At 37.4% G+C, this 22787-nt stretch overlaps 1 protein-coding gene across 3 annotated transcripts in view; it reads left to right on the forward strand.

Annotated features, from left to right (window-relative positions):
* The window catches only part of LOC136865915 (gastrula zinc finger protein XlCGF57.1-like), a 174763-nt gene that overhangs the window by 60332 nt on the left and 91644 nt on the right, over positions 1-22787 (forward strand). Inside the window, exons 1-2 of one of the 3 annotated variants that reach the window (XM_068226898.1) lie at positions 9444-9523; positions 16877-16986. In XM_068226898.1, the coding sequence (XP_068082999.1) occupies positions 16921-16986 (66 nt within the window). In that variant the 5' untranslated portion in view covers positions 9444-9523; positions 16877-16920. Of the gene's footprint in view, positions 1-9443; positions 9524-9656; positions 9774-16876; positions 16987-22787 lie in introns of those variants that run through there. The other 2 variants (XM_068226896.1, XM_068226897.1) reach the window with 2 other exon arrangements.

The following is a 22787-nucleotide window of genomic DNA, read 5'->3' on the forward strand; positions in this document are numbered from 1 at the left end:
AATTTTTCCAGAAATCTAACCAACACAAGAAACGTTCCAGAAATATGAAATTTTCATCACTTGGATTTGACAATGGTTTTTGACAGATATCCTTAAAACGAATATCTCTACCAGGTGATCCTACATTTACAATTCTCCACCATGTACAAATTAATTTAATGAAAGTGGCAGTTGCCTTAAAATTTACAATTCTGTTGCTTTCTCCAAGAGCTTCCAGCCCCTGAATAGTCATTTCATTGAAAACATTCAGTACAAGTTTTACATTTTGACGTTCAAGATTGGTAGGAAATAGTGACTTCAAGTTCAGCCTGTTGGCATATTTTACAATCTGAGTACTCTTAATGTCATGAAGTGTCTTAATGGCTGAGAATTTGGCCACTGCTAACTTAGTGTCCTGAGGAAATGTCTCAAATGAGGGATACATTATCGACTGATCAACATCTTTTTGGTTAAGCCAATTGTTTCTAATACATTTCAGAATGTGAACAGAATCTAACACATAGAAAAGAGGCTTGTTGTCATCACATGGGTGCCTATAAACAATTGATAATTTTGGTGGTGAGGCAAAAAAAGACGTAGCCCTTCTATTGAGTGCATTATTGTCAGTTACAATGCATATGACCTTAAAACCTATTGCATGTAATCCACAAACCACTTTCTTAATAAATTGAAACAGGCCCTCACCATTGAGCTTCTTGACTGGAAGTATGTGTACTACATCTTTGAATGATGACAATAAACTTTGAATCATAAAAACTTGAGCACTAGCAGCAGCATTTGAGGAATTAACTTATATGCAGCACCTAGTATGTTACCACCAGTATAATCTAGGTAAGGTTTCAGATGGATTTCATCAACCATTAGTGAAACAATATTATCTGATACACTAAGAAATTTATATTTCTGCCTTATATAAAGGAGAAAATTCTTGTCAATTTGCTCCATAGCTGGGTTGGTATTATATGCTGAGCAAATTTTATGCAGTGTGTTGGGATGGGGCAGTATCAAATAGCCTGAACTTCTCATAAATCAATATGCATGAGGTGAAATAGAAAATAAAATGCTGCAAAAAATGAGGAAATCTGATGAATAAGAATAATGATTCTTGGGTAAATTAAATAACAGTAACTGTTCACATATAAAGTTGATCAAACTAGATTCTTCTCCTTTAAGTAGCTCTGATAACTTCATTAAACTGTCCTTAATAAACTGAAAATGATCTTTTATAAAATCCTGATTTTCTAATCGTCCAATCTGCTACATCATTGATATTACTAACTATTATAGGAAACTTTCTTTTATCTAGGTTATTAAGTTCCATTTTCCCCACATGTAAGGACATACTCAGGTCACTTTTTACCACAATGGAAGCTAGGAGTGTGGGAATATTGCATGTCTCGAGTAGGACAAATGAAACATTAGATTCTGATTTAACACAGATCCAGTCATCTAAAATTTGGATATTAAGGAGACATTGAAGAAAACCTTGAAAGTCAGTGAAATTCCTTTTGTCTTGGTACTGAGCATGGGTTTTCAAACTTTCTGCTAATGCTGTTTCAAGATCCCTGTTTTCCAACCTTTCTCTTCTTTGATCACCACTCTCTCTACACGAAGAAGTGGAAGAGAGATAAGAGGGGCAGTTGAGCATAATTGTTGGCACTGCTCCCTGTTTCAGACGAGGTTTCTGAAGAGGTATACAATACTTATTTCCAGTCTTACTGTCATAGCAGTCACTATGCCTCAGGATTTGGTCCTCACTAAAATGCAGTTCACAGACCTTAAAAAGAAAAAGAAAAGTCTAATTTGTTATGCTAATACCTTAGAAAACAGTGAGGTAATTAATTAACTACGGATAATCATCTCAAGGTGGGCAGTTAAAATGTGGAACAGGACAGCAACTTGGTGTGTGTGGTTCAAATTAGGGTGGTCTTAGACTCAAATATTATAAATCTTAAATGTTCACATTTATCACCTGGTTCAGTTTGAGAGATAATGAATACGGTATAACAAGCTTCCTAGACCTTTAAGTGAAAAATAAGAGCTCACAACCTAAAAGGAACAGAATTTTCAAAATATAAGTACTGAGCTTACCTTTGAATTCTTGCGTGACCTGGAAATTATCTCGGCGTATTGCGTTAACCCATATCTTGCGAAGTCCTTCATCGCTTGTGAAGGAAAACACAGCTACACGGGATCCTTTATCATAATTTCCCCTGCAGCGGGGAACGGAACAATTAAACACCATTCTTCTACGAACTGTAATACCGATACACTACACTAATTATTTCGACCATACGCCAGTATTAAACAGATTCAGCACAGCATTATTTAGTCGCATGTTCCTCACGCACAACTCAACATAGCAGCCATGTTTGATGATACTCATTACAGTAGGGGTGCCAACATGGAAACTTCAATTTTTCTCCAGGTGAAGAGGCAGGGAAGGGAAAATAAATTGGTTCGAAATACATTTAACCGTTTTTATTCATTAATGAACTTCGCTGTTCTTTGTAGTTCATTATAATCACATTTATTTACGATGCTGAGCGTGGAATTAATATTCCATACGTGGGGTGAAATAATAGACGTTGGCACCTCTACTATGCTTAGTTCCTCCTTTCACCTCCAAGGAATCTCTCTCTTTGCTGTGATCTAAACGCTGGGTCGTCGACTGGCCACGTCTGCCTATCCCCGTGACGTCACATACCTCACGACACATCTGTTGTAAGGCCTGTAGTATTAGTGGGTACTGGTACACTCCGGTATTTGTGTTTCCTTCTGATGAAGAACGAGTTAAGTTATGGAAGAAGGCTATTCCCAGGGGGAATTTAATAGTTAATCACAATACAGTTGTGTGTATTAAGCACTTTCCTGCATATCACATCCTGGGAGAAATAAGAGTGTCCCGTCCAGATGGTGAGTTAATTTTTTATTATGTCATAAACATGGGTAACATTAGGTAGGCCCTATACTTTTATGTTATCAGACCTACGGCTTATCTGAATTCGGTGTATTTGAAAATGCAAGCCTTATTTATGAGTATCACCGAGCTCGATAGCTGCAGTCGCTTAACTGCGTCCAATATCCAGTATTCGGGAGACAGTGGGTTCGAACCCCACTGTCGGCAGCCCTGAAGATTGTTTTCCGTGGTTTCCCATTTTCACGCTAGGCAAATGCTGGGGGTTTTCCTTAATTAAGGCCACGGCCGCTTCCTTCCAACTCCTAGGCCTTTCCTGTCCTATCGTCACCGTAAGACCTATCTGTGTCGGTGCGACGAAAAGCAAATAGCAAAAAAAAAGAAAAGAAATAATAATAATAATAATAATAATATTATTCTACTCGGTGATTTTAATGCACAGGTAGGCAGAGAAAACGTTTTCAGCAAAACAGTAGGGGCATATCCGGCACACAAAAGAACAAACAAAAATGGCATGAGACTAATTAATCTCTGTAAATCCTTTCACCTAAAATTAATGTCGACCTTCTTTAAGAAACTTCCAAGAAAGGCTAAAACATGGGTGTCCCCAAATCCGATGTTAGGTGAGTTTCAGTTGGACCATGTAGCTATTTCTCAAGAAAGTATTAAGGAAATTATGAATGTTAAAGTAATAAGAAGTGGGGAGTTTGACTCCGATCATTACCTCTCTAAAATTAAGCTAAAGCTTCTACCTCGCAGGAATCAAAGAAGGCCGAGAAAATTAATGAAATACAACATAGATAGGCTCAACATTACACAAGCAACTATAGAAAACTTTCAGGAAGAAATTAAAATAACTCAGCATGGCAAATGGCCAGAATTATCTAAACAGATTAATAGTGCAGCGAAGAAAGTATTTGGATCAGTTAAAACTAAAAAGAAAGTATGGTGGAATAACGTATGTGAGGAAGCACTTATGGAAAGAGTGAAAAAGTGGAAAAAATGGAAATGTTCTGGAAAGAATGAACACTATGAGCTATTTAAACAACAAAGAAAGGAAACAACAAGAATAATAAGGCAGGTTAAAAGATCTTTTGAATAATCGCAGCTATTAGAAATTGAGAATAATTTTGTAAGAAATAACTCCCGAAATTTCTATCAGACCTTTAAGAATAACCTGAAAGGTTATCAATCCCGGAGCATTTGCTTCAGAGATGCAAATGGTAATATTGGCCTTAACAATGCCGAGAATTGTGAGATTCTGGCAAAACACTTCGAACACCTGCTGAACTGCCCTGACCCAAATCATAAATTAGAATTTTCAGAAATTCAGGAAAATCTAGAAGCTGATTCACCTCCAACAGCGGAAGAAATAAAGGAAGCAATAAAAAATCTTAAAAATAACAAAGCTAGTGGGGAAGACTCCATAACAGCTGAACTATTAAAATGGGCTGAACCAAAAATTATAGAAGATCTACAAATAATCTTTGAAGAAATTTGGGAAACAGAAAAGATCCCAGAGGATTGGAAAGTGGCTCTAATACACCCATTACACAAGAAGGGTAACAAGCAGGATGTCAACAACTACAGAGGTATATCTCTCTTGCCAGTTGCTTACAAGATATTCTCAACAATACTACTAAATAGAGTAAAATCGACACTGGAGAGTCAATTGGGTGAATATCAAGGTGGATTTAGAGAAGGAAGATCTTACTCCGAACAGATTTTCAATCTGAAATCTATAATTCGACACAGATTAATAAACTCCAAAGACATAGTTGTAACATTTATTGACTTTAAAAAAGCCTTTGACTCTGTTGATAGGGAAACCCTAGATAAAGTAATCCGTGAATTTGGAGTTAAAACTAAATTGGCAAACCTAATTCGTGAAACACTTACAGACACTATCTCGAAAGTAAAATTTATGGGTGAAGTATCTCGACCTTTCAAAATAAATACAGATGTCAGGCAGGGCGATGGTCTATCTCCACTCCTTTTCAATTGTGTCATGGAGAAAATTGTAAGAATTTGGAATGAAAAACTGAAAGAATCTAAAATATTGCCACTCATGCTGGGGAAGAAGAACAAAGGTGTTGCAATAAATTGCCTAGCATTTGCAGATGACTTTGCCATACTTTCAGAAAGCCTTACAGATGCAGCAATGCAAGTCAATCTCCTTGAAAAGACAGCCAACATGACAGGCTTGAGAATCTCTGCCGAGAAAACAAAATTTTTGACGAATATAAAAAGTGCCCCAAAGTTTTTAGCAACGGATATTGGTCGAATAGAAAAGGTAAAGAAATTCAAATATTTGGGTGAGACAATTCAAGAAAATGGTTTAGAAAAATCTGCTATAGAGGAGAGGATACAAAAGATGGAAAGAGCATACGGTATAACTAAGAATACTTACAACAAAAAGTGCTTATCAAGGAAACTTAAAATAAAGCACTACAACACAGTAGTGAAACCAGAATGCCTTTATGCCAGCGAATGTCTAGCACTGAACTACAAGCTTGATAAATTAGAAATATTAGAAAGAAGAATTATAAGGAAAATATTAGGTCCTCCAAGAATTGCAGAGTTTTGGAAATTAAGAAGTAACAATGAAATATACCAGAACGTAGAAAACATATCAGAAACAATAAGAAAAAGGAGACTGCTATTTCTTGGACACATTTACAGAATGGATGACAATAGACTAACTACACGAATCTTCAAGTACCTTTGGGAAAAGAAATCAACTACCACCTGGATTCAAGAAGTCAAGAAAGACCTGGAAAGGAACAACATACGAGAAGAAGAATTATTGGAAAGAAAGATTTTTAGGAAGAAAGTCTTACAAATGGAAGGATTCCAAAGGAGGAAGGAAAAGAAAACAGGCACAAAGTGGACTGAAGACAGGAAAAAGAAACACAGTGAAACAATGAAAGAATACTGGAAGAAAAGGAAAGAACAACTAAGGAGGAACAATTGAAATTGTAACGTGGTCCTTAGAAGGCCGGAACGCAAGAATAATAATAATAATAATAATAATAATAATAATAATAATAATAATAATAATAAAAATTATGAGTATCAAACAGCAGTGTGATTGATGTAAATCTTATCTTCTGGCAGATTCAGATATTATTTATGAATTACCTCCAGAAGTAAGATATCTGAATTTCCTAAATCGAAGGGGCTTAAAGTATCCATCAGACATGTCAATAGAACTTGGAATTGAGGTGAACAAAGTATTTTGTGTGTTAGTGTCAGATACATATAAGATTGTTTCTAAATCAGACGATCCTAAGTGTGTCACAAAATCCCTTGCTTTGGAGTAAATGCAGTTGGCAGATTCCCTAGTCATTTGTGACTGCGGGAAGAAATTGGAAGACCTGGCCGGACAGTGTAGGCCTATATATATTTGGGTGAATATATTTTGAAATAACTTTTCCAAAATTCACACCGACTTGTGTATTCAACAAAGTGCTTCAAAAAGAGCAGACCTACTCCATACTTGTGTAACTTCCTGTAAGAGGTCCAGGAAAGCTGCAGTGTTCATGGAGTGGAAACAGTGAGATACAGAAATAATTTATATTTGTAATAAATAGTAATGGTAATTGGCTGCATGTTTTCTGTCAGTGTGTATGATGTGAATGTTCCAGTTGACCATAAAATGGATAAAATCGCAACAATATGTCTCAAAGTGTTAGGCTGTACTCACGCAAACGAACGTATATACGCGAGAAATAGAACGTTACGGAGAAGGATATGCATTGAACGTCAGAATTAACAAATATTTGAGGGTAGGTTTTGGTTTTATAAGGTGTTAACAGTTATTTAAGTAATTTAAACGAGTGTGTTATTCAAGCGGAGCGTATGCGTATCGCCTTCAAGCCGCCCCCCAAAGCGTGACGTCATCAGAGGTACAGTACGGCCTGGACATTACGAAGGCAGTGCTCGCATTCCTTTGACATCAAAACAGGAGTCCGACAAGGTGATGGGCTATCCCCGATACTCTTCAACTGTGTTCTTGAAAAGATCATTAGAACCTGGCGGGTGAGATTACAGGAAACCAACTACAGTCCATTGAGAATAGGAACCAAATCCAAGGGGATCGCAACAGACTGCTTAGCATTTGCCGATGATATTGCTGTTCTCTCAAACGACATAGACACCGCTAGAGCTCAAGTTGAAATTTTAAAGGAAATTGCCGAACAAACTGGTTTGCAGATATCGTTTGAGAAAACAGAAGTAATGACTAACATCAAAGAGGCTCCACCAAAACTCCATACAAAATACGGGGACATCACCCGAATAGACAAATTCAAATACCTGGGTGAGATCTTCATGAAAAATGGACTGGACAAAGTAGCACTTCAGGAGCACAATCTACAACAAAAAATGCCTTTCCCAAAACACCAAGATACGTCACTATGAAACAGTTCTGAAGCCAGTAGTTCTATATGCAGCCGAAACCCTGTCTCTAAATGCCAACAAAGGACTCCTTGGAGAACTGGAGAAAAGAGAACGCAAAATTGTGAGAGGAATCTTGGAATCAAAGTAGAGAAATTGAATCTATCAAAAGAGATCCAACAAGGAAGTCTACAGCAAAATAGAGAAAATTGCCGACACAATCAGAAAAAGACGGGCACGATTTTACGGTCATCTGAAAAGAATGGACGGAAGAAAGTTAACTAAAGAAATCTTTCACTTTTTTAATTCAAATCCCAAAACCACAATTCGCTGGTTTAGAAATACCAAAGGAGACTTGCAAATGCTACATATTTCAGCTGAAGACGCCCTTAACAGAGATCTCTTCCGCAAGAAAATATTGACGAACGGGCTAAACCGAGACGAGCAACCGAAGAGAAGACACGGTGCCCCTTGGACAGAGGAGCGTAAGCAGGCCCACTCACAAAGAATGAATGAGGGAAATTTGGGCTCTAAAGAAGGCCAAGTTCAGTGTCAAATGCAACAAGACTTAAGGCCACCACACACAGAAAGCTAGGCTAAGCTAAGGTAAGCTACGCGGTGTTATGAAAAATATCGCTCCCAATGCATTTAAGTACGATGACACACACAGGCCGCTATGCTAAGCTATACTAGGCCATGCTAAACTAAGCTAAGCTAGACAGATCGCTAGGCAGGCGATTTTCTTGGCTGTAGCTGGCCTGGCGCATGCGCTTTTCATTTCTGAGCAGTTGGTCTGGCGGGCTCTCGTGTGTGTTTAGAAGTGTCGTGTGAGTCTCTTGTGGTAGTGCTTCGTTATTTTAATACAATGGATAACAGGCCAAAAGAAGAACGGCTAATTGAGGAGGTGGAAATATATCCCTGCCTTTATGATACCGTACGTCATCAAATTACTACAGAGACTTGACAAGAAAGGAAAACTGTTGGCAGGAAATAAGTACAGTACTTCAAATTGATTGTGAGTAGGCTACTCTTTATAAATTAGCAATATAATCACAATTTTGAGAGTTCTAATTGTTTGAGAAGAATACATTTTTGACATGGCTTTACTCATTTTATTTACAATTTTGCAGCTAAGACAGTATAAACATTTCACTAATAAAATGAACAACATGAATAATTGTGTTGGAAGCACAAGGCGGACTGGCCTTGCCTTGTGCTTCAAACACACAGTTCAATATGCTCATTCTCCATAAACAGATCTCCATGTGTCATTTCTTAACATACCTTTGCATGTGTATTAATAGCTTAATTTTCATCATAGCACACATTCAAACATTGACAGGCAGGGAACATATCGAGGTCAAGAGATAACTTAAGTAACCACCCACCGGGCGAGTTGGCCGTGCGCGTAGAGGCAGCGCGGCTGTGGGCTTGCATCCGGGAGATAGTAGGTTCGAATCCCACTATCGGCAGCCCTGAAGATGGTTTTCCGTGGTTTCCCATTTTCACACCAGGCAAATGCTGGGGCTGTACCTTAATTAAGGCCACGGCCGCTTCCTTCCAACTCCTAGGCCTTTCCTATCCCATCGTCGCCATAAGACCTATCTGTGTCGGTGCGACGTAAAGCCCCTAGCAAAAAAAAAAAAAAAAAAGTAACCACCCAGATGACTGAGAATCCGGAATGCAAAGACCTACACTCCTTATCACATATATCTGATTCATCATCTGTTCCGTCCGCCCCCACATCAACACAATCACAGTCAGTCGAACCCCTTCGAAAAAAAAGAAAAGAAAAGAAAAAAGAAATATCATGCCACCGAGCAGAGAGAGTAATTGATTAGTTACAGCAGCGCATCAATAAAAGTGCTGCCTAGCGTAGTTTAGCTTAGCTTTTTATTCGTGTCATAGCACACCACAGCTTGGCATCGCTTAGTGTAGCATAGCGTTGCGTAGCTTAGCTTAGCTTTCTGTGTGTGGTGGCCTTTAACGTGGTCCTTGATGGCCCCAGCGAATAATAATAATAATAATAATAATAATAATAATAATAATAATAATAATAATAATAATAATAATAATAATAATAATAATAATAATAATATGATGATGATAATGATGATGATGATGATGATGATGCTGCTGTACACAAGTCTATCACTACAAAGTGTGCGAGTAAATACTGCTACCCTCGGTTTTGTTTCGAAGTGGCAGGTATGTTATTAGTTGATATTTGTATGCAATTGATTTGTCTGATTCGTTTAAGGAATACCGCGATATTTTTGAACAGTTTTATTCCGTTAATTGTGTTATTTCTCTGAGACTTTCTTCAATAGGAAATTGCGATTTCTATGATTTTACACCGTGTCCACAACCTCTGCCTTATTTTTGGCGAAGTCACTTTTGCCTATATTCTACGTCTCAATAGAGAACATAATCCATAACGTCTTAGGAAATAAGTGCGGTGAGCTTCGTTTCTCAGTACACTTTTCATAAAGTAGAAACGAGATGTTTATTTTCTGCCTAAAGTAGTTTTAATACTTCATTATATTTGTAACATGCAGAGCATGCATACTTGACTGGGTCTTTCTTTTCCAAATAATCTTCATCAATCAGGAATCAGGCTAAACTGTTTCAGAATTCTACTTATTTTGTCGTAGCAATAACGTTTTTATTTTTTTCGAAAATTGTTAGCTTCTGCTTTACAACTGCCAACAGGTTTTCTTTCGTCTTGTGTTGTTCCAATATACATGGATATCTAGCCTATATTTAATGGTGTGGTGAATTGTTCTGAAGTACTACGAGTTCTTAGTCCGTAGATGTTAGAACACCTCGTTGCATGCTTTATTATGTTTCAATTTGGTTAGATATCTGTTGACCGTTTTCTCTAAAATAAAACTTCTGCTTGGACATAGGCAGAAAGAAAATATACAGTAACTTGTCCCTTAACTGTGCAACATTGTCATATTATTCTGTTCATTGGTAATCTTGTAATGTTGCCAGGAACACAACAAGGGTCGTAAACCTTTTAATATATGGAATAATCAGCACTTAACCCTTCATAAATGTCTCAAAACGTAAGAAATTGAGGCTTTTATTTATTTTTTTTACTTGTAGACATGCAATAGGAGATGTGCATGGCAAAAGAATAAGCAGAGAAACCCTGGGCAGTTTACCAAGAACACCAGGCAAATGCTGGGGCTGTACCTTAAATAAGGCAATGGCTGCTTCCTCCTATTCCTAGGCCTTTCCTGTTCCATCGTCTCCATAAGACCTATCTCTGTTGCAGCAACTAGAAAAAAAAAAAAAAAATTACCAAGATTGGAGCTCAATTGTAGAAATTAGTTAGAGGCCTTGGAAAGGCTGTCCAGTGGTTGGATATGATGTACTATCTACTATGTAATTTTATGAAAAGGAAAACTCTAAGGAGTTTAATTTCAGCACATTTGACTTCTTGCAAACAGTCAAGCTCATGGGGAGGAGGAAAATGATGTTGGTGAAATTATGCTTGAGGAAGTGGAAAGGATAGTAAATAAACTCCATTGTCATAAGGCAGCAGGAATAGATGAAATTAGACCTGAAATGGTGAAGTGTAGTGGGAAGGCAGGGATGAAATGGCTTCATAGAGTAGTAAAATTAGCGTGGAGTGTTGGTTAGGTACCTTCAGATTGGACAAAAGCAGTAATTGCACCTATCTATAAGCAAGGGAACAGGAAGGATTGCAACAACTATCGAGGTATCTCATTGATTAGTATACCAGGCAAAGTATTCACAGGCATCTTGGAAGGGAGGGTGCGATCAGTCGTTGAGAGGAAGTTGGATGAAAACCAGTGTGGTTTCAGACCACAGAGAGGCTGTCAGGATCAGATTTTCAGTATGCGCCAGGTAATTGAAAAATGCTATGAGAGGAATAGGCAGTTGTGTTTATGTTTTGTAGATCTAGAGAAAGCATATGGCAGGGTACCAAGGGAAAAGATGTTCGCTATACTGGGGGACTATGGAATTAAAGGTAGATTATTAAAATCAATCAAAGGCATTTATGTTGACAATTGGGCTTCAGTGAGAATTGATGGTAGAATCAGTTCTTGGTTCAGGGTACTTACAGGAGTTAGACAAGGCTGTAATCTTTCACCTTTGCTGTTTGTAGTTTACATGGATCGAAAGGTATAAAATGGCAGGGAGGGATTCAGTTAGGTGGAAATGTAGTAAGCAGCCTGGCCTATGCTGACGACTTAGTCTTAATGGCAGACTGTGCCGAAAGCCTGCAGTGTAACATCTTGGAACTTGAAAATAGGTGCAATGAGTATGGTATGAAAATTAGCCTCTCGAAGACTAAATTGCTGTCAGTAGGTAAGAAATTCAACAGAATTGAATGTCAGATTGGTGATATAAAGCTAGAACAGGTCGATAATTTCAAGTATTTAGGTTGTGTGTTTTCCCAGGATGGTAATATAGTAAGTGAGATTGAATCAGGGTGGAGTAAAGCTAATGCAGTGAGCTCGCAGTTGCGATCAGCAGTATTCTGTAAGAAGGAAGTCAGCTCCCAGACGAAACTATCTTTACATCGGTCTGTTTTCAGACCAACTTTGCTTTATGGGAGCGAAAGCTGGGTGAACTCAGGATATCTTATTCATAAGTTAGAAGTAACAGACATGAAAGTAGCAAGAATGATTGCTGGTACAAACAGGTGGGAACAATGGCAGGAGGGAACTCGGAATGAGGAGATAAAGGCTAATTTAGGAATGAACTCGATGGATGAAGCTGTACGCATAAACCGGCTTCGGTGGTGGGGTCATGTGAGGCGAATGGAGGAGGATAGGTTACCTAGAAGAATAATGGACTCTGTTATGGGGGGTAAGAGAAGTAGAGGGAGACCAAGACGATGATGGTTAGACTCTGTTTCTAACGATTTAAAGATAAGAGGTATAGAACTAAATGAGGCCACAACACTAGTTGCAAATCGAGAATTGTGGCGATGTTTAGTAAATTCTCAGAGGCTTGCAGACTGAACGCTGAAAGGCATAACAGTCTATAATGGTAATGTATGTATGTATGTATGTATGTATGTATGACTTCTTGTTGTATTAGGACATTTTTCTCTTTCTCGTAGGTTTGAAAATTCATACTTTATTTCGATGTTAAATTGTATCACAACTATCCAAAGAGAGTGAAGAGAGTGAAGAGTGTTTTATTATGACCTGCAGAACAATAAAACCCATGGTTTGTTATGAAACTCCCTTCAAGAGGATCTCTACTAAACACTCTTAGGTTGTGTCCTTCCCAAGATATGTGAAAACCAGTAAAGAAAGTGTGCATCGATAAAGATCGGCAGCATTGCAGGAGCAAGTGAGCAAGATGCTAAAGACAAGAAAGCATTTTTCTTCATGTCCAATGCACTTTGCTCTCACAGTGTTAGCTGATGGAACGTACAGAAATTTGCTACTTCAGACTTACATACATTATCATTATAGATCGTTATGCCTTTCAGCTTTCAGTGTGCAAGCCTCTGTGATTACAAAATGTCGCCACAATCCTCTGTTTGCATCTGTGGCCTCATTTAGTTCTATACCTCCTATCTTTAAATTGTTAGAAACTGAGTCTAACCATCATCATTATGGTCTCCCTCTACTTCTTTTACCCTCCATAACAGAGTCTACTATTCTCCGGGTAACCTAACCTTCTCCATTCGCCTCACATGATCCCACCACTGAAGCTGGTTTATGCCCACACCTTCATCCACTGAGTTCATTCCTAACTTAGCCTTACTAAATCTTCTCATTTCGAGTACTCTGCTGCCATTGTTCCCACCTGTTTGTACCAAAAGTCATCCTCACTACTTTCATGTCTGTTACTTCTAACTTATGAATAAGATATCCTGAATCAACCCAGCTTTCGCTCCCTTAAAGCAAAATTGGTCTGAAAACAGACCGATGTAAAGATAGTTTCGTCCGGGAGCTAATTTCCTTTTTTTACACAATACTGTTGATCTCAACTGCGAGCTCACTGCATTAGCTTTACTACACATTGATCTAATCTCACTTACTGTATTACCATCTGGGGAGAGCACACGTCCTAAATATTTGAAATTATCTGTGCCAGGTTTGTATCACTAACCTAACCTTAAATTCTCTTGGATTTCTTGCCTACAGACAACAGTTTAGTCTTTCTTTCCATGGATTTGCTTGTTGTTTGTTTGTTGTTGTTGTTGGGTAATTATGTTAACTTTATTATTACATAACTGTAAGTGAGCATTGCCACTGGGATTTGCAATGTATTAAATACTAATACTAATACTAATAATAATAATAATAATAATAATAATAATAATAATAATAATAATAATAATAATAATAATAATAAAATTTTCATATATGGTACTCATTGCACCTGTTTTCAAGTTCCATGATATTAGACTGCAGGCTTTCAGCAAATTTTCATCATAGACCAGACTGCTTATTACATTTCTACCTACCTGAATCCCTCCCTGCCACTTTATACCTTTCAGCAGATGATCCATGTAAACTACGAATGAGGGTGAAAGTTTACAGCCTTGTCTAACCCCTGTTAGTACCCTGAACCATTCTACCATCAATTCTCACTCCAGCCCAATTGTCAGCATACATGCAGATTGATTTTAATAATCTACCCTTAATCCCATGGGGAACGTCTTTTACCTTGGTGCCCTGTCATATGCTTTCTTTAGATCTAGATATACAAAACATAAACATAACTGTCTATTCCTCTCGTAGCATTTTTCAATTACCTGGCGCATACTGAAAATCTGTGGTCTGAAACCACACCGGCCTCTCAACCACTGATCACACCCTCCCTTTCAGGATGTCAGTTAATACTTTTCCTGGTATACTAATTAGTGAGATACCTCGATGGTTGTTGCAATCCTTCCTGTTCCTTTGCTTATAGATAGGTGCAATTACTGCCTTTATCCATTCTGAATCAACACTCCATGCTAATCTTATTATTCTATGAAGCCATTTCATCCCTGCTTTCTCACTATACTTCACCATTTCAGGTCTAATTTCATCTATTATTCCTGCTGCTTTATGAAAAAGGAGTTTATTTACCAACTTTTTCACTTCCTCAACCATAATTTTACCACTTTCACTTTCCTCCTCCCCTTCCTAAGATTCTTTATTACTGTCCAGAAAAGATAGCCTGCTGCTTAACCTAGCCGTTCCATGTTATTACCAAAACCTTCCCATGACTTCTTTTTGGATTAGCAGGTGTTTGTTTCCCTCTGTTTCTTTCATCTACATATAATTCCATATCTGCATCAGCCCTTGTTTGCAGCTATTTCTGATAAGCCTTCTTTTGTTTTGTTTAAAAGCTGCTCTCACTTCATCATTCCACCAAGATATTTGCTTTTTTCCCCATCTTTACTTATAGTTGTTCCTAAACATTCCCTTGCTGTTTCTACTACAGCATCTCTGTATGCCACCCATTCCGTTTCTATATCCTGAACCGGCTTACTGTCCACTGTTCGGAAATTCTCACTAATCATACCCATGTACTTCTGTCTACTAATCCTGGAGATTTTCTATCCTTATTCATTTGCAGACAGATTTCACTTTCTCTATCCTAGGCCTAGAGATACTTAGTTCAGTACAGATCAGATAGTTGTCTGTATCATCGAAAAATTCTCAGAAAATCCATACAGTCCTAACAGATTTTCTGATTTCAAAATCATTTTAAGATATAGTCTATTATGGATTGGGTTCCCCTACCCTCCCAAGTGTAGCAGTGAATTAGTGATATGTTTGAAGGATGTATTCGTAACTGCTAAACCCATAGTAGCACCGAAATCCAGCAAATGCTTCCCATTCCCATTATCTTCCAACTCTCGCATTGAAATCGCCCATTGGCACTATCCTATCCCTGCTGTTGACCCTGACTACGGTGTCAGTCAATGCTTCATAAAACTTCATCCTCGTCTGTACCCTCACATGGTGAATACACTGAGACAATTCTCCTCCTAATTTCTCCAATTGCCAAATCTACCCACATAATTCGCTCATTTACGTGCCTAACAGAAACTATGTAGTGTAACGTAGTATTCCTGATGAATAGATAGTCCTATCCCATACTTTCCGCTTCTCTTTTTAACACCCATCAAGTACATTTTATAATCTCCTATATCTTCCTTGTTATCTCCCCTTACGCAAATATCACTTACTCCTAGCACATGCAGATGTATCATCTTTGCTGACTCAGCCAATTCTACTTTCTTCCATAGACCCCATTAATATTGATAGCTTCGCATCGAATTCCATTTCATTCGCGAGGTTGTTTCCAAGTAGTCCCTCGCCTGTCAAATGGGAATGGGACTCCGTAACTCCCATAAGTCCGAAGCTTGCTTAAAATGTTCTGAGCTCAGTAAATTTATGAAGCAGGATGCTACCCTACTTACACATAGTCCAAGTGAGGATCTCCCCTTTAACAGTTTAGGAACCACTGGTGGATTGTATAATCCTAGCTGTCTGAGCACAAGGAAGGCTATGACTCTGAATATGTCCGAGATGCCCACTGCCATCCTGTAGCGACCAGTGACCACTTACTAGGCCACTCAGCCACTGCCCACGGTTCACAAACTAGGACATAACTACAGTAACCTGTACCGTGAACCATATTCATATTTGAATTATTTTCTAAAGTCACGGTGTTTAAATTTCACTTTTTCGGTGTTGACCTAGTTGAAATAACCTCTAAGTGTTTCAGTCTCTTGAACACAAAATACATGTTTATAAAATACTAATACATAGCTGTGCATCTGGCTGGTACAGCATTAGGTAGTGACAAATTCTAAATGGTCCACAAAGCAACAACATTTTGCTATTGTCTTTTTATCTCTCTTAACACGTGGGCACATTTGTGCATAACAAACCACCTATCTGCATGTATTTACAAAGATGAAGTGAACTGAGAGTTGTGTTTTGTTCTTTTTTATCTTGAGTTCAAGAGATTGAAAATCTTATGGAAATGAAATATCGATTGTAATAGGTGCTGAGAAAAACAGAACTGAAGTTTTTGAAACGTAATGTTATCCAAAGTTGTTGATGGAAAAAATTGATCATATGAATGCAAAGATTGATAGAATGTATCTTGAGAAACTGGGCACTTATTCTGTTAGTTTTGAATTGATGTGCAGAGGATAAAAATCCTAGGAAGATGTGAGGAAAATATTACAGACTACAGTATATGTAGGATGTTCTGGGTATATCAAAATCAAGATATTAGTACAGTTTAGTGTCATGAAAAAGGGCATCAAACCAGGATATGGGCCCAGGTATTAAGGGTGATAAACAATTGGTCTGGTCACATTATTTTCATGAAGAGTCCATAGTTTAAAAAATGAAATGAAATTCATATCCCTACAGTTTTAGTTCTATGTTAAAGTGTATGTCCTATGGGTATGATAATGCTATGAATAGTCATAAAAACCAGAAGACTATTTATATGATCACATTATCAACAGTACAATCTTGCTGCTTTGTCTATGCACTGATGACTTTAACAAATATTGTAATAATAATTTTCTTGCCTTTGTTTCAGTGTAAATTTTGTTGAATTTCTTTGCAATCCCAGCACCTTCTGACATGGACATGGAAGTAGAGATCAAAGAGGAGCCAGTTTGGCTTGAAGGAACAACAAATATGTCACTTGTAAGTATCATTCCAGATAACTTTATTGTGATAAGAGTTTAACCCTTAGCTGTCAAATAATTTTTCAGTTACTCCTTCTCTACAAGACCCCAATGAAGGGTGAGTTTCAGTGAAGAGTTCTGAATCCTGTCCCTCTCTGCTACAACCATCACAATATTGCACCATTTCACCCACAATACTGAGATATGTATTAGATTGTAATAAACATGTAGGATCTCATATGGCCAACAAAATGGTGGCTACAAATTACGTGTTAGAAAGCGGTGATGAACATCGATAATATGATGGATATCTATCGTCTTCCGTGATGGATAATGTATCTTTAACCCCTTTGTTGCCGTGCTTTAATCTAGTGTTTGCACTAAGAATGCAAAGCTAATTTTATTGAAAATGCACACACTAAAATGATATTCTCCTACTTACATTTTTTGAGGTAAATCCCTTGTTCCTTTTTTTCTATAGCACACAGGTGAATAGAGAATATGTGAGTATGATTGTAATTGCGTTAATGTTACATTTTCTTTATTTAAAGATGTACACATTTTTAAATTATGTGTTAAAAATATTTTTTAAATTTGACGTAATTTTACATTTGCAGTGTATTTTTATCATGGGTGAGAACTTTGTGAGAATATTCAACTAATTTTGAATGAAAACTAATGCTTTTTACAATTCCTGATAGTAGATACTTTTTGAGAATTACAAAATTTTTACAAAATTATGCACACATAGGTTAAATACACAATAAATAACCTCTTCTTTACTTTGAACACTAATCAGTTGATAAATTATTCTCTAACAAATCACTTTATATTAAACATTGCATATTTTAATTATTTTTCATATACTTATCCATCCTTACACTATTGAATAAAATAAAGAAACGTATAAACAAATGAGATAACAAGCAAGTGACACAAAGCGGCAGAGTGCAGGGGTATTATGTACGAAACATACAATGCGTTGAAAGAAAGCTTTTATAAAATCTCTCTGATATCACATGTTATTGATATTTCTAGGCAGTGAAAGCCTCAATCCTTCCAGTAGTACTGCTTATGCTGCCATCGTGCAGCAGAAATTTGATATACAAGTGAAAGAAAAACATTGCCGACTGATCGGTACCCAAAGATATAAGCTTCTTTGTTGTTTCCATATTGAACTGAGATCACAGAGATGAGTTATTTATAAGGTTCAACCTATTCAATACTAATTACGTGTTGTATAGATGTTATTTACAACATTTATTTAACATGGGACCGGTTTCGACATTTAAATGTCATCATCAGCCATACAACAAATCGCAGACAAATGAGCAAGGACATACTAATTAAAACTGGTGTAGTGACACATTGAAATATGTACATTCCAAGATTAAGAGAAGGTTTTGAAATGTTATCAAAGCACAAAAGTCTTTATACACCAGTTCACATCTTGCGTTAATAAAATAATAATTAGAACCGGCGTAGTGACATACTGAGATTTGTATATGGTTTTCGTACCAATCAAAGTTAAAAGAAGGTTCTGACATATTTTCAAAGCCAAAAGTCATTAAAACATCTGTACACACCATGTGTCAAAATTCCTATAAGCCTATCTCAAGCAGTCATTCACCGCGTGGTTAAGCTGAGCATGTATGGCTCGATATGTTACTCAGTATGAAGTTTACCTTGTGATAGGGCTGGACGGAAGTATAGGACAGTGTTCATTGGAAATGCTGGTGAAATTAGTAGCACAGTTCCGTGAACTAATACCTGGTGCATACTGCCTCCTTAGAAAACTGCTGTAAGTTCCATTATAAACCTATTGGTAACATTGAAAGCAACAGCAGATTTTTTGAAATTTTCATGGCAAGTAGTTCAGTTGACTCAGCCAATGTGTACTGGGTTTAAAAGATTGAAAATGGTCGATTAGATGAATAGTCTACATTGAGGCCTTTGGTTCAGAGTCCTTGTCGGATGCAGAATTTTTACAGAGAATGGTTTTTTCGTGTGACTTGGTGACTGGTTATTTGTGTTTGTCCCTATACTCTTCTCTTCAAATACACTGCAAACAAATTACACTAGAACCAGAACAGAGGCACATCCTTTCCAGAGAAAGGGTATCAGACTTTAAAGCAGGGTCAAATCCATATGTGCGACCCAGTTCACGCCATTGAGATGTGAGAAAATTTGTAGAAGAAGAAGAAGAATCATGTGGTAAAATATCTTGTATTTTGTATATGCAGTTGTATACCATTCCATGTATCTCACTAAATTTTTAACAGTTTTCTTGTAGGACCCTGCACATAACTTTGCCTTGCCTCCATAACTTTTAAACACACCAGAGTTTTGATATTTTAGTGACATGAGCCTCCTAAGTTAAAGTTTTCGTAGAAGGAAACTGCCTGTGTATCTATGGAATGTGAGCTTTCGAGATAAGTGTACACCATGGGTTGTGGGGATGGTTTATCATTATAACGTATCTACAAGCAGACTCGAGATGTCAGCTGTATTTTGTTGTTACAAAATGAGGACTTGAAACAAAGCTGAAATGGCCTATTTAGGGTTAACCAACATATCTGCTAGAACATTTGTTAAGTTTATCTGCTGGCAAGATGTAGTTTTTACAGTGCACTATGTCTTCTGGTATGGGCTATATCAAATTTGTTACTTTCATTGACCTGTCTCAGTCTCATCCTTGGCTTTGACAATATGAAAGTGACTGAGGTATGAGTAATGCTAGTAATACCATTCCTTATGCAGCCAGTCTCTGTTATGAATGGTGTAAAAATATCGCTCATAGGGTTGGTTGCTGCATGCATTTCAGTGGGCTTGGCAGACTGATATGTAATAGCAGCGGCTGGCTCAGTGAGGAAAGCAACGGGAAACTACCTCACTCCTCATTTCCCTAGTACGCCTCTTCAGTGACGCCTAGGCTGTTTATGACAGCTGTTGGCGGAGCTGCAGAGAATCAAACCAGCCTTCGGGCTGAATACCCAACATACATACGAGGAAATGTCGGGTGCACCTTTAGTGTACAATAGGTAAAACAGCTCAAAATCTAAAAAGTCAGTTTTCTCATATGTTAAATTCGCTTTTGATGGTACAATAGTGATAGGCTCATTTTATTCCTCTGACTTGTTCAATCTCTGCCAGACATAGAGATCTCTTTTTAATGCCCTAGAATACATTATTACTGAGAAATTTTTCACTAATATCTCCCTACGTTGAACTCCAAAGTCTTGCTCACGATCATTTTAAGATGGTGTCAGCGAAGGTAGCTCCCAGTTCTCTTGTAAAATAATTGGGAATGAGTGTGGTGTACATAAGAAGTGAGTATCCAGTGTGAAAAGTGTTTAATTTGGTACCATTTTCAGCATATATGTAGTGCTGGTTATGCTGAAAATGAAGATGCTTGGACATATGTGAGCTGTGGCGAGTAGCAGTAACAGTCAACCGTCAAAAATCGCTGGCATGTCATTTCTTGGAGGATGGAGGTAATGATAATGTAGTTGTAATTCTACATTTATTGCAACAGGAATTACAAACATTATAAGAGGAGAATGAGATCTTAAAGGAAAAGATACTGATACTGGAATCAAAAGTGAAAACAGATGACTTTGTGAATTCAATCATATGGTGTCAAGTTGTTTCAGCTTCTACAAGGAAAAGTATACAGTTAGACAAAGAAAACTTTTAATTGAGACCAAAAATAGATTATCAGCTCTGAGAGAATGAAGCATTACCCAGGGATTTATTTTAGCGGAAACAGCCAAACGTACAGCTCTAACTCCGTTACGAGATGTGGCAAAGTTAGGCATAAAATTCCACACATCCACCAGTGAAAATGTTGAATATTCTTATATGTGGTGATAGCCACACAAGAGGAATTCCAAAGGAAGTGAACAGTGAAGATGTTGCAGCATCAGCCATCATCTATCTTGGGGCCCGTATCAAGAAGGTACTGGAAAACATGGAGCAGGAAGCAAGAAATCTTGGAAGTTGTGATGCAGTAGTGATCATCAGCGGGTTGAACGACGTAGCTCACAACGACACCAAGAATATCAGTTCTCTGCTTAAATGTACACTAGGTAAACTGACTCACACTAACATCTTTGTAGTGAATGTACCCCACAGGCATGATCTTAGTAGAGAATCGCGTGTGAACATTGAAGTGGTCAAACTTCATACAAATATGGTTAAAATTTGTAAACATTTCCATAATACCCGGGTAATTGAATGCAGCAGTTTCGAGAGACACTGTCACACAAAACATGGCCTTCATCTAAACAATTCAGGTAAATGAAAGATTGCAAATATTGTTCTCTATTTTATAAAACATAAGATATGTGCTCTAAAAAAGACAACTCTCTTGAGTTATAATAACGAGCACGAAAACAAGTAGAAGGAGCCAGCTGTACTTCAAGCTGGCTCAGTCAATTAGAGAATGAAACCCAGGAAAGTAAGGAATTTCAAGTTACCCAGTTAAAACAGTCAAGTTTTAGGGAGGAAGGGCATCTGAGATTGCTCTTGGTAAACTGTCAGTTGTAGCAAATAAGCAATTAAAATTCAATACATTGATGGAATCTTATGAGATTTATGTGGTGATACGAGTGGAATCATGGTTAAGAGAAGGGGTGGGTAATAGAGCAGTATTTCCAGAAGGGTATACAGTCTATTGTAGAGACCAAGGAGATAAAATGGGAGGGGAGTGTTTATTCTGGTGTAGGAAATCTATTGTTCACATGAATGGTTTACTGATGAAGGGGATGAAATATTAGGGATAAAATTAGTTTGTGATAATATGAAGGAGGTGGGAATTATAGGAACATCCTGGCCTGAAAGAGACACAGAAATATTTGAGAGAAAACAGATTATACTCATTAGAACAATAATAATGATATGGTAATAATTGGGGGAGATCAAAACTTGCCTGAAGTTGAATGGATTGGAGCTGCAAGTAAAGCCGATGAACAGAAACTGGCAAATAAATTAATTTGGGAGGGAGGATTTGCAGAAGTAGTACAAGCACCAACATGTCTCAATAACTTGCTAGATATTTTCTTGGTTGAACCATGGGAAATTGTTGATAAAACTAAGGTAATTGAAGGAATAGTAGACCATAAGGCTATAATAATGGATGTAGGACTGGTACCAAAGGGCTTAATAAGAGGGTCACACATGACAAGAAATTGTACAGAAAAACTAAAGTTGATGAATTCGGGATTTACCTTAAATCATAATTCAGTTGTTGGATAAGTGAAGGAAGTAATGTGGCTATATTTTGGACAAACTCTGTAGGAATTATTTGGGAAGGAGAATAGAGATTTATACTTGTTGAAAAGGGTAAAATGAGCTCAGACCTTGTTTATTATATAAGGGAAATAATAACATTAAAAAAAAGAATAATAAACAGGAAAGTCAAAGAGGGTAGGTAGACTAGAGAAACTAAAAAACAGCTAATGAGAGAAAATAATAGACTAAAAAAGAAAGCAAAGGAGAATTATATGAATGGCATACTTCATAAGGGGAAATGGAAAAAGCTGTATTCATATATTGGGAATCAAACAGTTAAAGGAATCCAAATTCCCACAATGGTGAGAGAAGGGGGTGAACACTTTTTAACAGATACTGAGAAAGCAAATATATTAAGTAGGGAATTCATAGATTCAGTAGAAGATTGTCAGGAGTTGGAAACTGAAATAGAAGATAGAGAGGGAGAGACACACATGAAAACAAGAAGCTTCTCATTCACAAATGAAGATATTTTCAGAAAAATCCAACTCTTTCAGCAAGGGAAAGTGTCAGGGAATGATCGAATTA

Source organism: Anabrus simplex, chromosome 3 (assembly GCF_040414725.1).
Source record: "Anabrus simplex isolate iqAnaSimp1 chromosome 3, ASM4041472v1, whole genome shotgun sequence".
NCBI lineage: Eukaryota > Metazoa > Arthropoda > Insecta > Orthoptera > Tettigoniidae > Anabrus > Anabrus simplex.